Source organism: Electrophorus electricus, chromosome 8 (genome assembly GCF_013358815.1).
Source record: "Electrophorus electricus isolate fEleEle1 chromosome 8, fEleEle1.pri, whole genome shotgun sequence".
NCBI classification, from domain to species: domain Eukaryota; kingdom Metazoa; phylum Chordata; class Actinopteri; order Gymnotiformes; family Gymnotidae; genus Electrophorus; species Electrophorus electricus.
Window position 1 is genome coordinate 7381740 of NC_049542.1, and position 15000 is coordinate 7396739.

General features: G+C 44.3%; 1 protein-coding gene across 3 annotated transcripts in view; it reads left to right on the forward strand.

Moving 5' to 3' along the window:
* Positions 1–15000, forward strand: part of hmcn1 (hemicentin 1) — a 92947-nt gene that overhangs the window by 22955 nt on the left and 54992 nt on the right. For all 3 annotated transcript variants that reach the window (XM_035528917.1, XM_035528919.1, XM_035528918.1), the window contains exons 7-19: positions 2231–2351; positions 2583–2846; positions 3102–3246; positions 3387–3508; positions 5122–5391; positions 9111–9252; positions 9393–9520; positions 10212–10325; positions 10486–10644; positions 11312–11506; positions 11635–11730; positions 13632–13759; positions 13861–14005. In XM_035528917.1, coding sequence (XP_035384810.1) covers positions 2231–2351; positions 2583–2846; positions 3102–3246; positions 3387–3508; positions 5122–5391; positions 9111–9252; positions 9393–9520; positions 10212–10325; positions 10486–10644; positions 11312–11506; positions 11635–11730; positions 13632–13759; positions 13861–14005 — 2029 coding nt within the window. The remainder of the gene's footprint in view (positions 1–2230; positions 2352–2582; positions 2847–3101; positions 3247–3386; positions 3509–5121; positions 5392–9110; positions 9253–9392; positions 9521–10211; positions 10326–10485; positions 10645–11311; positions 11507–11634; positions 11731–13631; positions 13760–13860; positions 14006–15000) is intronic.

Here is a 15000-nt window from a genome sequence, read left to right on the forward strand (position 1 = left end):
CAGGAATCTAGTGGTAGCTATGAACTTACTATCAAGGCAAGGCCATGTTTCTGACATTGTTCTACTGTTGTTTTCTTCTTCACCTGAGGCCTGAGTAATGGGTCCTTGTTTGGGGTCCAGGGCGCATAGCATGAACTGTAGGAACTGGGGATCACTGCAGGCTGCCCCAAATCACAATCCAGGTGTTGGTTAAAGGAAATGGCACACATTTATTTTGCCTGACTGATTTGTGGTCCCTCTGGGCCCCCACCAGATCTGGAGGTCTTGGAAGGCCTGATTCTGTAGTTTTTGAATGGCTGTGCTTGGAGTGTTGAGTGATTGACATACTGTGGAATGGAAGAAGACAGCATGTGACTCTCCCACCTCACCTCACTTGGCCCAGGGCCATATCCTAGCATTGTCTATGTAGATAGTGGCTTTTACTATTGTCTCCATCTGGCTCTCCATTTTGAGCGATTTTTTTCCCTCCTGCTCTCATTCCCTTTATATCCTGTCAGTTAATGCCTGTGTGAATTGCTCATTGCTGATGGTTTGTGTTGGTTTCTGTAGCTATGTCAACTGGCTTCCAGTCCCTATGTCCCCCTGTGTCACTCCACACACTCAGTCTTGTTCACTCCTATCCTCTTCCCTTCAGGTCTGCAGCCTCTGTCCTGGCATGGCTTCGTTGGCTTATTCTTTACTTTCCTCCCTTTTTCTTTTAGGTCCTTCCTTTGGAATGTTTTTACATTCTGTTGTGCAGGAAAAGACAGCGGTCTCTCGACAGAAATGTCACCGACTTAGAAGACAGCATTTCCATAGGGGCCTAACCTGACGCTAAAGAGCTAATATAACTAATTCTAGTGAATAATTAGCATGATTGAAATGGTAAAATGCTGCATGACCTCTTTTTTTTCATTATAGTAATGCTAGCATTTTTTAATCTTTTTTTTTTTTTTTTAGTAGATACTATTAAATGAGTTGGACGCTCCCTTGTTTTCCAGTGCTCATGACCGATGGCGCTGCTGCTGATCAGAGCCATGTCACAGTGAATGACTGGGCAGAATGACACTTTTCTGTTGCACCACTATCACTCACAAACAGAACTGAACTAGTGAAAGTTGGGAGTACATTTCAGCTTAGTGTCCTGCTCCCAGTAAACAGTTTTGACACTGTTAACACAAGGTAATCTTCAGGGGCTTTGACCCTCAGACCTCCTTAGGTGTTCCTGACCTATGGAGGTTGGAGGATCCCTCACCCCTACTTTATATACCTTACTATGTCTCTAATATTCTCTCTCTCTCTCTCTCTCTCTCTCTCTCTCTCTCTCTCTCTCTCTCTCTTTCTCTCTCTCTCTCTCTCTCTCTCTCTCTCTCTCTCTCTCTCTCTCTCTCTCCATTCCTCCCCCCTTGACTCCTCTTCCATTTCCTCCTGCTCTCCTAACTGTCCTGGAGGAAGCCCTAAGGACCACAGACCTGGGGGCTGTTGAGTGCTTTTTGGCTTTCTGATCAGTTTTCTTTCTCTTTCCCTCATTCTTTTTTTTTTGCAGCCCCATGCTAACAGTTTATGGAAGGTTGTAATTTCCAAACTATGTGAGTGGCTCTCAGGAGCTGTTGCCATGGTTGCAGACAGTGTGGAGGGGTCTCAGAGTATGGGGCTCAAGGTAGCGCCCCAGAGTCCCCCAGAGCCCTCTGCGCTGATACAGTCATAAAAGATACAGGGGATCTCAGCAGTACCGGTGAATAAATTACTTGAATAACATGCTCTCCTTGCCAAGGGAAAAGTTCTTTTTCCCAATTATTTCAAGAAGTTCGCTCATGCACTGTGGCAATACTGTGCGTTTCATACTGGACACAAACTGGGCTGCCGTGTGCCTCAAAACAGTCTCAGCGTCCAAGTCTGTAAGAAAGTTTGTGATTTCATAGACTTGATCACTCTTTGATTATCCAGTTTTAGATGTAGCTAACTAAGAATTATTGTTTAAAAACTACTGTGTTGGTATTATAGAAGCTGTCCTCAGGCACCTTTGGAGCCACCTTATATCTCATCCATATCATTTCTATTGCACCAATCACAAGTGGAGTCCCCATGAAAAGTATGCTTTTAATTCCAGAAAATAGCTGACTGCAACAACAGCACCGCTTCATTTTGTATCTTCACAGTTCCTCTGTAAACATGATTAAAGACTTTTCCTCTCTTCAAAATGCTGCCTGTTCCATCCGCTTCAAATTCCTTTTTGAATGCATTGTTGCAGACGATCAGCGAGGGTCGACACTCAGTCCGGATCACAGGGCTGAGCACCATCGACTTTCGGGCTGGATTCTCCCGGAAGCATACGCTGTATTTCAAAATGACCTCTAGTAGACCTGTGCAAGGTAAGTAAGATTTAATCCGCCTCTAATCATGCAGTTGACCAGTTGATGGCACTTTTTTCACCTTATGTAAACATACGGGTCTTACTTCTTGTATACAGTGTCTCTGAGTCTGTGTCTCTGCATTATGAGTTTACTGAAGGACCTGTACACCTGGGGAAAATCAATTATGTTTTCTTTCTCTCTCTTACACCCCCCCCCCCCCCACACACACACAAACACACACCCTCACAGGCATCCCTACCTTCATACTTCTGAACACCACGGGTCTGTCTCATCCGGCACGGGCCGACCGCCTGGAGCTCCTCAGCATCACAGGTGCAGTGATGAAGACACTGCCCATTCGCTACTACCCGGACCGCAAGCCCTACAGCATCTGGAACGTCACAGAGTTTGTGCCGCCTGACGAGTCCTTCTTCCTGAGAGTGACGGGATACGACAGCGATGGCTTCCTGTTTCAGAGGGTCTCCAGCGTCTTGTTCTCCAGCATAGTGCCTGGTTGGGCCCCCAAATTATTCTATATTTCCAAAACAGACTGGCCTTTGGTGACTTCATTAAGTTGTTAGCATTGTGGCATTCTGAAAATGGTCCTTAAAGCACAAAAGAAATTATTCTCAACCTTATCCTTTCATCATTCAAACATTGTTGGAGTTGTGTGTCTTGGTTTTGATCAAAGTGTTTTTAGTATAATAAAGATTAGTAACGATAATAATAACTATAATAATAGTCATTTATTATTGGCTTGGTCACCAGATGCTCCCAAAGTGAGTATGCCCTCCCACACCCCGGGTTACTATCTGCAGAAGTGCAGTATTACCTGCTACGTGGACAGCCTTATTCCTTACATCCTGCGCTTCACCAGGGAGGGTGATCGACTGGGCGTGGACCAGCTCTTCAGGTGGTCCATGCGGACAAGCGTTGACACAATAAATATGGGGTTTCTAAAACATAGATAACGTAGAGTGGGAGGGGTGGTTAATACCCTTGATACTCATTTTCTGAGGTCTTTTGCTGAAAGACTGATTGATGTTGAAACAGTGAGTCATCGAATGCGTCATGGGACATAGCTGAAGTGTCTCTGAAGGACGAGGGGTTCTATGACTGCATCGCCATCAGCAGTGCTGGAACAGGACGATCCCGCACCTTCCTTGATGTCTCCGGTGAGATTTTATTTATTTTTTTAGACTTTTAAATATATCTTCTATTTTTTAAATAGAGAATAACAAATATGTCCTCATAAGGGATAGATTGTGCTAGCAATGCTATGCACCATTTCTGGTCTCCTGAATCCTATCAGTGCCTCTCCGATCTGGGGCAACTCCATCTGCAAAGCACTGAATTATGGCGACTCTGTAAGTCGTGGCTCATTCGCGTCCTGACCGGTGCTGTAAACGCTGTGTAATGTATCGCATGTGTGCTGCACTAGGGCCGAGAAGGCCTAATTATGACAATGTCTTTGGCTCCCTTCACTGCCTGCAGACCCTCCCCTAAGGGGGAGTGGTTTAATGTAGATTCCTTCTAGTCTGAATTTGAATATGATAAAGAATGATCATGAAGTATGATAAAGTAAAAACATGCTCCATTGTGTGAAAGGATGGTGGTCATGTGCCCCCTCACCCAAACCAGAGCAACAGCAGAGTGCATTCCTCCCATCAAATGGGCTGTTCTGTATGACTAAGGTTTACTACATGCTCAGTGTAATGAACACACACGCACACGTGGACTATGGTCTGAGGGGAGTTTTAGTTGGGTATTGGATTAGATACGTCCTTTAATTCATATTAGTCCTGAGCTGGACTTTAAAAAAAAAAAAAAAAAAAAGTTAATTAAGGGTTTATATTAGGTTGAGATAACATAGAGAAAGCTTTCCCACACTCATAGTACAATCTTTGAAGATTGTTTCTTCAAGAATTGTTTTAACCAATAAGAGTTCCTTTTGTATCAGTAAATTGCCTTTGCTTTTATTTGAATTTGTTGTTGTGTTTGCCACTTTTGTTTTATCCATTGCCCATATTGCTTCACCAGCACATATAACACAGGGCTATACAGGGGGATACAGGGGTACAGAGGTACAGAGGTAGGCTCGTTAGGGCAGAATGCTGCTGGAAACTCAATTCCCCAGCAATGTTTACACCAGCCCCTCAACACACACACACTTCTTGCCATCCACTTCTTGCCATCCCGCCCCTCGCTGATGCCTTCCCTTTAGAGCGGTTTCCGCAGGTCACCAATTTTCCAACGCTCCACTCCTGTGGTATTTCAGGGCCTCATTATCCACTCAAAACCATAGTAGCAGGGTTTTGTGCCATGGGTTTGACTCAGACAGTCTAGGCTAATCAAACTTCAGGCTTTTATCTCTCTCTAAGAGACTCAGAATGGTAGAGAAGATTTCTCAGCCAGACAGAATGCAGAGGGAGAATCCCGCAGTCCTCTGTTTGGTCTGGCCAATAGTTGGTCCTCCCCTGCAGTACAAATCTACCGATCCAAACCTGTAGTCACTGGGCCAGGGTCATGATGAGCGCAGTGACACATTCAGATGTCCTCCCTCCAAATGTACATGCCTCGATTCATCGATCTCCTCTTTGCCTTAGATCAGATTCGCAATGCGCAGCTGCCAGCACCTCAGAGCTCACAGACATTTGGTATTGGCTTTGAATGAGCTGCAATGGAGCCCATTGTGCTCACTACTTCTGCCTTTGACTTTGACCTTTCTCTTTAAATGTTTACTGACCCATGTGTGTGTGTGTGTATATGTGTGTGTGTGTCTACGCAGAGCCTCCTCCGGCCATCGCAGTGCCTTCTAACGTGACAGCGTCGCCGGGCTCGGTGACGCTGCTGACCTGTGTGGTGGCCAGCACGGTGCACTTTAACCTGACGTGGCGACGTGGGGGCATAGACTTGCGAGGGGACACTCGCATACGCCTCACTGCCAACCTGTCCCTGGAGATCCAGCGTGTCACCCCCGACGATGCTGGCTGGTACAACTGTGTCGCTGCCAACGAAGGGGGGGTGTCCACCTCACGTGTCTACCTGAGTGTGCAAGGTGAGTGTGTGCATATGCATGTGTCTTTGTGTGTCGGACTGTGTGTGTGTGTGTCTTGTGCATTTAACATCCTTCAAATTTTGTAAGTTTTATTTAAACTAATCCTATTTATATTAGGGTCAATGGTCAAGCATTTAAGGGTCAAAGTTCACAGCAATCTGCTGACTTAATCCCGCTGAACGTATTTTATATATCAGTGTATATCAGTGTATTTAAATCGTGATGAGATTTATACCTCAGGGATTGGAGCGTCTGGAAGAGCACGCCACCCTCACTCCCCTCAAGCAACAGATCTGTTTTTGGCAGACGCCTGCTCCCATATTTTACTCTTATGGGTTTTCTTAATGCTTTATGTGTGACATACGGCCCTTCATGCTTGCCTAGAGGCTGTCTCCCATACAGGATTTAGAGTGGAGTCTCTGTAAAGCCATCTGTCTGACTGACACCTGCCCGCACTGGGACAGAGCACATGACAGACCCAGAAAATCACCAGGGGCCTCATTTCTAAAACATTCATAACATTTTGCGTACATTCTGGATTTTGCATGCTCACAAATAAGAGGAAAAATTCAGATTTATAAACCCTTGAGTACACACATTTGCACACCTTTTCCTGTTTATAAATCATGATCTGCTTGAAAATGTAATCAGGTGAATAAGTCTCGTATCCTGCATGTTGCTGCCCAAAAATATCCATAAATGGTCAATTACTTAAACTTGGGGTGTCATTCATTATTGTGGCAGATACTGGTGGCAATGGTGGAGTGAATAGCAAACGAGGAATGTTCTACGATGTGAGTTGGAGGTAGATTGAGGTGAGGTGAGGTGAGGTATCCCAGCAGCGACAAAACCAATAAAACGCAAGTTTGATTGCCAGCATGTATCTGCAGCAGCCAATAGTGTTAGCTCCACAAGTGCATTGTTGCAGAGATCGAAAGAAGGTTTTAAAGTTTTTGTTAGTTTTAAAAGCTGATGCAATGCAGCAACTGACTTTAAAAAGGCAGAGAGTAACTGCAACCGGTCGGAGAATGCCTACATTCCAACAGGCTGTTTCTGCCTGGTATGGAGGTCTCCTAACTGACACATCCGGCCAAAGCCATCTGCTTTTTAGAAGCCCAATGGTGCATCCCAGAGTGTGCACATTATTGTAATGTCTCTGCTCTGTGTTATGTGGGTTACAAAATGGGATTAAGGAGCCAGAGTTTAAGGGTGTAGCTGCTGTCAGCTGGAACTATAGCAATAACAGTGCAGTCACATTTGGGAAAATGGACATTGCTGCAAATCGGTCTTTGTTGTTTTACGCGGGAGCGCATGAATGTAAAATACAGTCCCATTTTTTGGCGCTAATGCCATTTCTAAATGAAGCATCTGGCCTTTTCCAAAAACCCCTAAGGTGGCATTTCAGATGTGAATGGGAAACCCTGTAACAACATGTTTGAGTCCTGCTCTGATCAGAGTTCTTCCTTAAGGTGTTATTTACCCATGCCATGGCATGACTGGTCAGGATTTAACTCCTTTGGTCATTGTGAGAACCTCTTCACAGATTATCGGCAGCAACTGTACGCCTGTAATTCTAAAGGAGAGAAGGTAAGATCACATAGACAAACTTCAAGATCACAGTAGTGTTAGATGTCTCATAATGTTAAATATATAGTAAGAAGCATCAAAATGACAGTGTGTAGACAGCCATTTAGGTGGGGTTTCAAAAGTTTCACACTTTTGAATCAATTTATAAAGAGACTTGTGAGGGAGATTGTTGTACCTTATAATTTCTCCCTTTTGTTGACTGATGAGTGGCTGAATTTACCCTAAAGATTTACTCTAAGACCTGAGAAACCAGCTTATCTTCTATTGCCTCTCTCTCTCCCTCTCTCTCTTTCTCTCTCTCTCTCTCTTGCTAGCTTTTATCCATCCTTTCCTTTCCATTTGCCCTCTATTTTTGTCCTACCTCAAATTCTCCATGCTGTAGTTAAACTTGGGCCTTTTAAACAGCTGTCACAAACTGTGTAGTGTGTGTGTGTGTGTGTGTGTGTGTGTGTGTGTGTGTGTGTGTGTGTGTGTGTGTGTGTGGTGTGTAATCACCACTTGCTGGGACTCCTGTGTTGTCCTAGTCATTATGACTTCTTTGAACTAGGACTACTGACATAGTGAGGCCTGAACAGGACAGACGGAATTACCCTTTACACTCCATCACCATAGCTAACTCCACCATTGCCATCACCCCCTGACACACACGGTACTCTACACTTGTATGTTCTGTGAGCCCCCCCACCCCCCACCCCAATGAGCAATAGTGGCAGATAACCTCTCCATCACTTCTCTCTGTATTGCCTGTAGCCTTCAGTAAGACATTAAACCATGGTCACAAGTTTGAATAAAGTGGTCATTTAAAGCAAAACTGAGCTGAGAACAGAGCAACCCCCATCTGGAATACAATGCAAGGAAAACTTTGCATTCGTAGGTAGCAGCTTGAGGTCTACCACATCGTTGTTGTTGTTGTTGTTGTTGTTGTTGTTGTTTTTGAGTATGTAAGCGTAGCCTCAGGCCGATCAAGGAGATGAGAGGAGAGCCAATGGAGGAGGCTGGCTGAGCACTTAAATGTCCCCCTGAGGACGGTCGGGTCTATTACGGCATGCTTTAGTGACTAAGACCTGAGATAATTACAGCTTTACAGGCAGACAAGGGGCTAAACATGACTGTGAAGCTGCAAATGCCCTGAAGAAAGACGACTGCTTCACAGGCTCGTGGGCTGCTGAGGTGCAGTTACAGGTTGTCATTTCCATTATGCCTTTTTAATGCTGAGAAAACGATGGGAAAATAGCTCACGAGAATTCAGAACATCCATGCTTGACATTAGCCCCCGTCATCCAGAGCACATCTGCAGGTCTCCGTTCTGCCACTGTAAGTCTCTTGGATCGATTTTACCAGTTGCTGTTAATCCTTGGTGGGGTGCCAATAGACCGCCTGACATGCCTGCATGGGATGAAACTGAGGGTGTGGTAGAAAATGCGAGGCCTTCCACAGGTCCCTAAACTCGAGAGATGCACCTCTGCAGGACTTCTTGGCAACTGGGGGGAAGAAAATTGAAAAGAAAAAGTCTGTCCTTTTGGGATGAGTTACACGTTGTGAATAAACTGCAAATTCGCTTGTCTTCCAGCCGCCTGGGAGGGTTTGGAGTCAATATTCCCAGTTTTGTGATCCAGTGAAGTGGAGAGAGAATGTGTGAAAAGTGTGTTGATTGTAGCCCTGGACAGTCCACAGAACAATGCTCATGTCTTATAGCACTGCTTTATTATATGTACTGTGAACATGACTCCCAAGGGTATTAAAAAAAAAAGGTACATACAAAATATTATGTTCTGAACTACATAGCTCGATTTGACACAAAATTCACATTATTTATTTTATTTTATTTTTTTAATGTATTTATTTTTTACACAGCATTTATTAGTCAGGATAAAAGTGTCAGCTAAATGCTGTAAAGTGTAAATATATGCCTCATCTGTGTTACATAAATGTGTAATGGCAAATTAGTTTATTTCCTTGAAGTCTATAAATCTTTATGGGTCATTATGACAAACAGTTACAGATGAAACCAGTTTAGCTCATGAAACAAAAATATGGCAACAACACAAGGCTCATGAAGGATAATTGCTCTCAGGAGAAAGATATACGAGTTTAACTCAGCTCTGATAAACACTGCTTTTGTTTCCGTGCAGCCACGCCGGCGGTGTATGTGAGCCCGCAAAATCAGACGTTCAGCACGGGGGACGAGGTGTGGATCAGGTGCTCAGCTACAGGCTACCCCACCCCCACCCTGGTGTGGACCCACAATGACATGTTCATCGTGAGCTCCAGCAGGTTTGTAGCCCCTCCTCCTTGTTGCATGGCTGCCGCCAATGGACAAACGTTGCCCTTTCTCAGGCCTTCACTGTCATGCCCAGCAGTTGGCATATGGTGATGAGGCTAATGTTGCTCTGTGCTGTTCTCTTGTCTCCCAGGCACAGGATGACCCCGGACGGTGCTCTGGTCATCAGGAAGACAGTAAGGAAGGACGCAGGCACGTATGGCTGCTTGGCTAGCAACGTGGCCGGAACTGATGCGCGGACAGTTCTGCTCAGCTACATCGGTCAGTGCAGGGAGCAAAACCCTATAAGAACTTCTTTTTTTAAAGTCTTCAGTCATTTGGTACATGTTAAATGCTAAAGAATATTAAGGGGCTGAAACAGTTGCATTAGTTCAGGGCAAAGGCACAGGTGTGTAATAATGCGGAGGTTATGCAGGATGCGAAGGTGAGCTGTTGTTCAAACAATCACTGAAGTTTTTTAACGCATCAAAAAATGAAACTAAAACATGAGCATACAAAACCCAGTAGATGGTAGATTCAAAATATAGCACATCAACACCAGAGGAGCGTGTACAACACGGTGTCAAACACCCACATAGCACAACAGTCTTAGAGGGCTTTAAATACACATATTAACAAGGACAATAACTAGGGACAGGTATGACACAACCAGTTAACAAGGTAGGGGTGCGGACATGGAGACACACACACACACACACACACACACACACACACATACACACACACACACACACATCATTCAAACACAAGGATGAGTGTAGGAGTGTCACAAGGTGACATATAAAATCTGATTAAATAATAGGACCCCTAGATGGAGTTTTTCATGTTGAGCTGGAATGGACTGAACCATTTCTGTGCTACAGATAGTCATCTCCTGTCTTCACTAAGAAGAGCACCACACAGACCTGTCTACCACTCATGTCTAACTCAGAACCTTTCTCTGAATCCTAAGAGCCTCCCCAGGTGATGGTCCCCCGGAGCAGACTGCTGATTGGCTTAGGACAAAGAGTCGTCATGGAGTGCACAATCACAGGAATCCCACAGCCAGAGGTTCTGTGGTACAAAGGTGAGGGGATCTTTGGGACTGATTGGGTCCAAACAAACCCCACAAAGTAGATTATTCATTGAACCTTAAGATTCTTATCCATCATAATGTGCTACGTACAGCTAAGACCAAATAGCTACCACGTGTCGACCACAGGGATCCTAACATGCCTCTCTTGTAGGTGACCAGAGGGTAAAGGAGTCAGTATTTCTGAATATGGACCCAGAGCAGGGGGCACTAAGCATCCAGCAGACCGAAGATGCTGACGCCGGAGATTACATCTGTGTGGCGGTGAACATGGCAGGCACTGCACAGGGGAAGATCACGCTGGAAGTGGGCTGTAAGCAATTACTGCTCATGGTCCTGGTAGCACTTAGATAACTCATATTCTTAACTAGTCACACATGCTACTCTCTCTTGCACTGGTAAAGAATATTCGAAATATATTAGTCCGTGCATCTACTCAGCATTACAAAACAGATATAACAGATATTAAGTTGGTTTGTGAGTTTACTGTGAAACTCTTTTTAAAGCAGAAATGAAGATTTATGTCACATATTTTGCATTGTTGTATGGTCGTACCATCGGTGCTTTAAAAAAACTACCACAGTGAAGAAATAGCTTTTGCATTTGTTGCTTTGCATAGGACTTAGAAAATGACATTTTTAGTGGATCCAAAGTCTTATCTGAAAACTATACACAGTGTGTAATGTCTAGCTTGTCCTTATTAGCAAGCAAGGCTATCTGGCTGTGAAGAAATGATGCAAACTAGCTGTTCACCATCACTCAAGTGCTCATAAACACTGGAAAAAGTGCAGAGGAAAGGGAATGCTAGAGCACATGCAAAAATACACACTACATTCTGCTCTTTTTTCAAGGACTCTAAGCATTTATTATTTTTTATGTCATTTCAGTGAGTTCAGCTGTTATGATATGTTCCAGTCTTAAACTTTATGCCTTTTGTCAATAAAATTTATGACTTATCTGACTCGCCTTCTCCACGCCAGCGGCTCCTGAGTTCACGAGGCAGCTGTCCGACGTGGCTGCAGACATTGGCTCAAACATCACACTGACTTGCCACGCCCAGGGCCACCCTGAACCACGCCTCACCTGGAGACGAGAGGACAACTCTCCCCTCTTCTCTCGTCGCCAAGGCCACAGCACTGTCACTCAAAAGAGGGGCGGAGACCTGCTTATCACCAGTGAGCCACATTTCCATGCTTCTTATAATTTGGTGGGGTTAACACCTGAGGACCAAATTAAACAGCCTTTTTGGCTCTAGCAACTTACTATAAACAAGTTACTAATAATTGTGTTCTTTGGCTTTTAGACCTCTCGGTAGAAGATGACAGTACCTTCATTTGTGAAGCTCAAAACCAATTTGGCAAAATTCAGGGCAAAGCCAGAGTGACTGTCACAGGCCTGGGTAAGATTCTCTGTTACCAATTAGTGAATCTTTCTTAATACAGAATATCCATTAAACAAAAAAGTGATAAAATGCAGTCTTCTAGGCTTATAGTAGGTTATATTTTGGAGATAAATTAGGACGATAGAGTACATTCTTACACATTGAAGAAGCAGCCTGACACATTGCTCAGCAGCCTGACATCTTTTGGATGTGGTTTTAAAGTGGTCAAAGAGATGCTGCTTCACATGACCAGATGTGACCATTCATATTCTGTAAATATGAGTGTGTTGCAGGCATCCATTACTTGGTGACGTGCAGTCTCATATATGCAAGGGTATATGACTTAGAGAAGGTCTATTTCCTGTGTGTTTATAAGGACTCATGTGAATTTAGTAGGTTCACCTCAGCTGTACCCTCAAAGAACGGATGGAACACAGGCAAGCCAATGTATTTATGCATGATCAAAGAGCTGGAGACACAGCAATGGCTCTTAGGCCAGCCTTTCCAGACCTTTCTGGAACTCTCCTGCAAGAGCTCAGCCTGCTGGACTCCTCACTTCAAAGCGAGCGCTAATCAGCTGGTCTGGCTTACACAGAAAAAGATCTGCCTGTGTTCTAGCAAGGAATGTTACAAACCCCAAAGTTCAGAATGTGAAAGGGAATGTGAAATTCACCTGTGTAATCTTGTGCGTGTATGGCTGTGTATGTGTGAGTGCATCTGGTGGGTGGGTGTGTATGTGTGTGTATATGTGTGTATAGTCCTTTAAATGCAACAGTAATGCAAAATGTAGGCTAAAGGCCATAAAACACAGCACTCACTTGTGTCTCAGTTGTCCCATAATACTCTGCTTTGCCCCACTGGCCCACTGACACTTTTTATACATCCTCTGTGGTGGCCATAGAAACTTAACAGGCAAAACAGCAGCGGTGCAGTCAGCCTATTGAGTGTTTGACGTCAGTGTTTCCACTGGAGTATCTCTTCCCTCTTCTTCATTCAACTGCAGCTCAGCACAGCACACAACCAAGAGCATGTATTAAGCCTTGGGCGCATTAAGAAGAGTCTAATCCTGAAGAGCACACAAACACGCACTGCAGGACTGCAGGACCAGAGCACGTGTGCGTTTCATTGTTGACCTGGTTTAACTCATAATTTCCTTGTCTGAACTAACTATTCAGTGCCTAATGAGCTGAATTGTGTGTGCTAAAGTAGTTAGAGAAGATTCAGACTTATGCAGTACTGGGACTCCTCAGAGGTTTTCTTTTCTTTGGCTTAAGATGGCCTGGCGTTAGAAGGTTTCATGGATGAGGTAATTAAATCTGATCCAAATCATCTTATTGTATATATGCATAGAGAGCAACTCATTTCAGTTCCACATGCAAGGTACTGTGTGAGTTAATGGATAGTGATACAGTTTTTGCTATTTGAATCTGGGCTCCAACATTCTGGATTCAAAATGAAACAATGACTGAAATGGGGGAATTATAAATGAAAAGGATTTTGATGCCTATATTACAGCTGCAAATACAATCAAATTAAAGCTGCCACGCTACACTTTAACTACAAATTTCTTTTATTTTACATCTGATTGTAAAACACACGAGTGTATGTCTAGTAAATATACTGTGTCTTGGAAGGAAATTAAAAGGTTTTGAGGGGTGTAATAAGTGACATAAGGTATGTTGAGGAGATATGGGTATTATATTAGTATGGCTAAAGTGTGGCCTAGTGCCTGCACACCACATTGAAACTCTTTATCATTCTCTCTGGGAAAGAGATGCCTCATCACACCATCTGACAGATCAGTGCAGGCTGGAGGAGTGATACAGTTGACCTGTACTGTGGTCAGATGCAGAGGATTTCGCAGAGCTGCCTCACATATATCTGTTTACCGAATTGACTGTGTCTGTGTCTCTGTGTAGTCTCTCCCGTGATAGCACTGAGCCCTGCAGAGGTCAGTGTGATAGAAGAACAACAGGTCACTCTGCCCTGTGTGCTGATGGCTGGAAACCCACTGCCTCAGAGACACTGGCTCCATGATAAAACTCTGGTGAGATTAACCACACGCACATGCAGTGCACACACACACACACACACAACATATAAACACCTTGTGTTACACATCCGTACCTTCTGCACTCTCATTTACAGGTGACGTCAGGGCCGTATGTTAGTGTCCGTCGAGATGGCAGCCTGCATATAGAGCGGGTGACTGTGCTGGATGGGGGAGAGTACACCTGCACAGCAGAGAACGTGGCCGGATCCAGCAAGCGTACCACTGTGGTGCACATCTACGGTGAGCTGTGTGTAGATGGCTTCACAGTACAGTTTCCAGCCTATGGCAGGTCAGACTTGCCATCATTCGCCTTGTTATTGCTACTGAATGTGTGTTGAGAGAGGCACTATTTGAATGTGTGCATGTGTGCGTGTGTGTGTGTGCGTGTGTGCGTGTGCGTGTGTGCGTGTGCGTGTGTGTGTGTGTGATTATGCATTTTTCTCAGGGCATCTGCCTGTATTGGCACTAAAATATATCTGTACATTCTCTTAGTGAGAGTTCAGTTCTGGGGTCCAGGTTCTAGCTTGTTAAGTGAGTAGAATGGCCAATCAAGAGCATTTGATCTGAGGTCAGGCAAACAGAAATGTGCAGTTAGCATTTTACTTCTAGGGTGTTAGATATAATATAATAGACTAAGATAAGCATCATAGCATAGGGAAGACCTAGAGCAGGGTGTGAAGGGGCTTTGTTGGTGTGTTGCAGGTTCAGAATCAGGCCAATATTAAAAGAGGCCCCACAGAACAAAGCGACAGGTGGGATTGAATGTGGCTTCATGTGGAGATATGGTCTGAAACCTGGTTGTTCCATCATGCCGAACCTCACTTTTAAGCAGCATACAAAAGCATAGTAATGCTTTCGAGCAGAGCATTAGGACAGAGTTATTACGTTATATATAAAGAGTATGCTTTGAATGTTTGAGATAGAGAAAGAAAAACCCACTTTTTTCCCACTCATGTGCAGTGAGCAGGATGGTTAGGGAGGTAATAAAATCCCCAAGGGTAACTGTTAGAGTTACATTAAAAAGGAGCACATTGAAGTCACCAAGTCTCCAATGCTAAAATCAGACACCATTTCTATGCACACAGATTGTTAGGAAGGCATGCCAGGAAAAGCCTTTCCTCTCATCTGTCCACAAATGTAAGTGTCTCGGGTTTGGTAAATGTTCCTGGGATTTTGGTTGGAACCCTGTTCTATGGTCAGATGAAATGAAAATTGAGCTTTTTGGCGGCAAACAC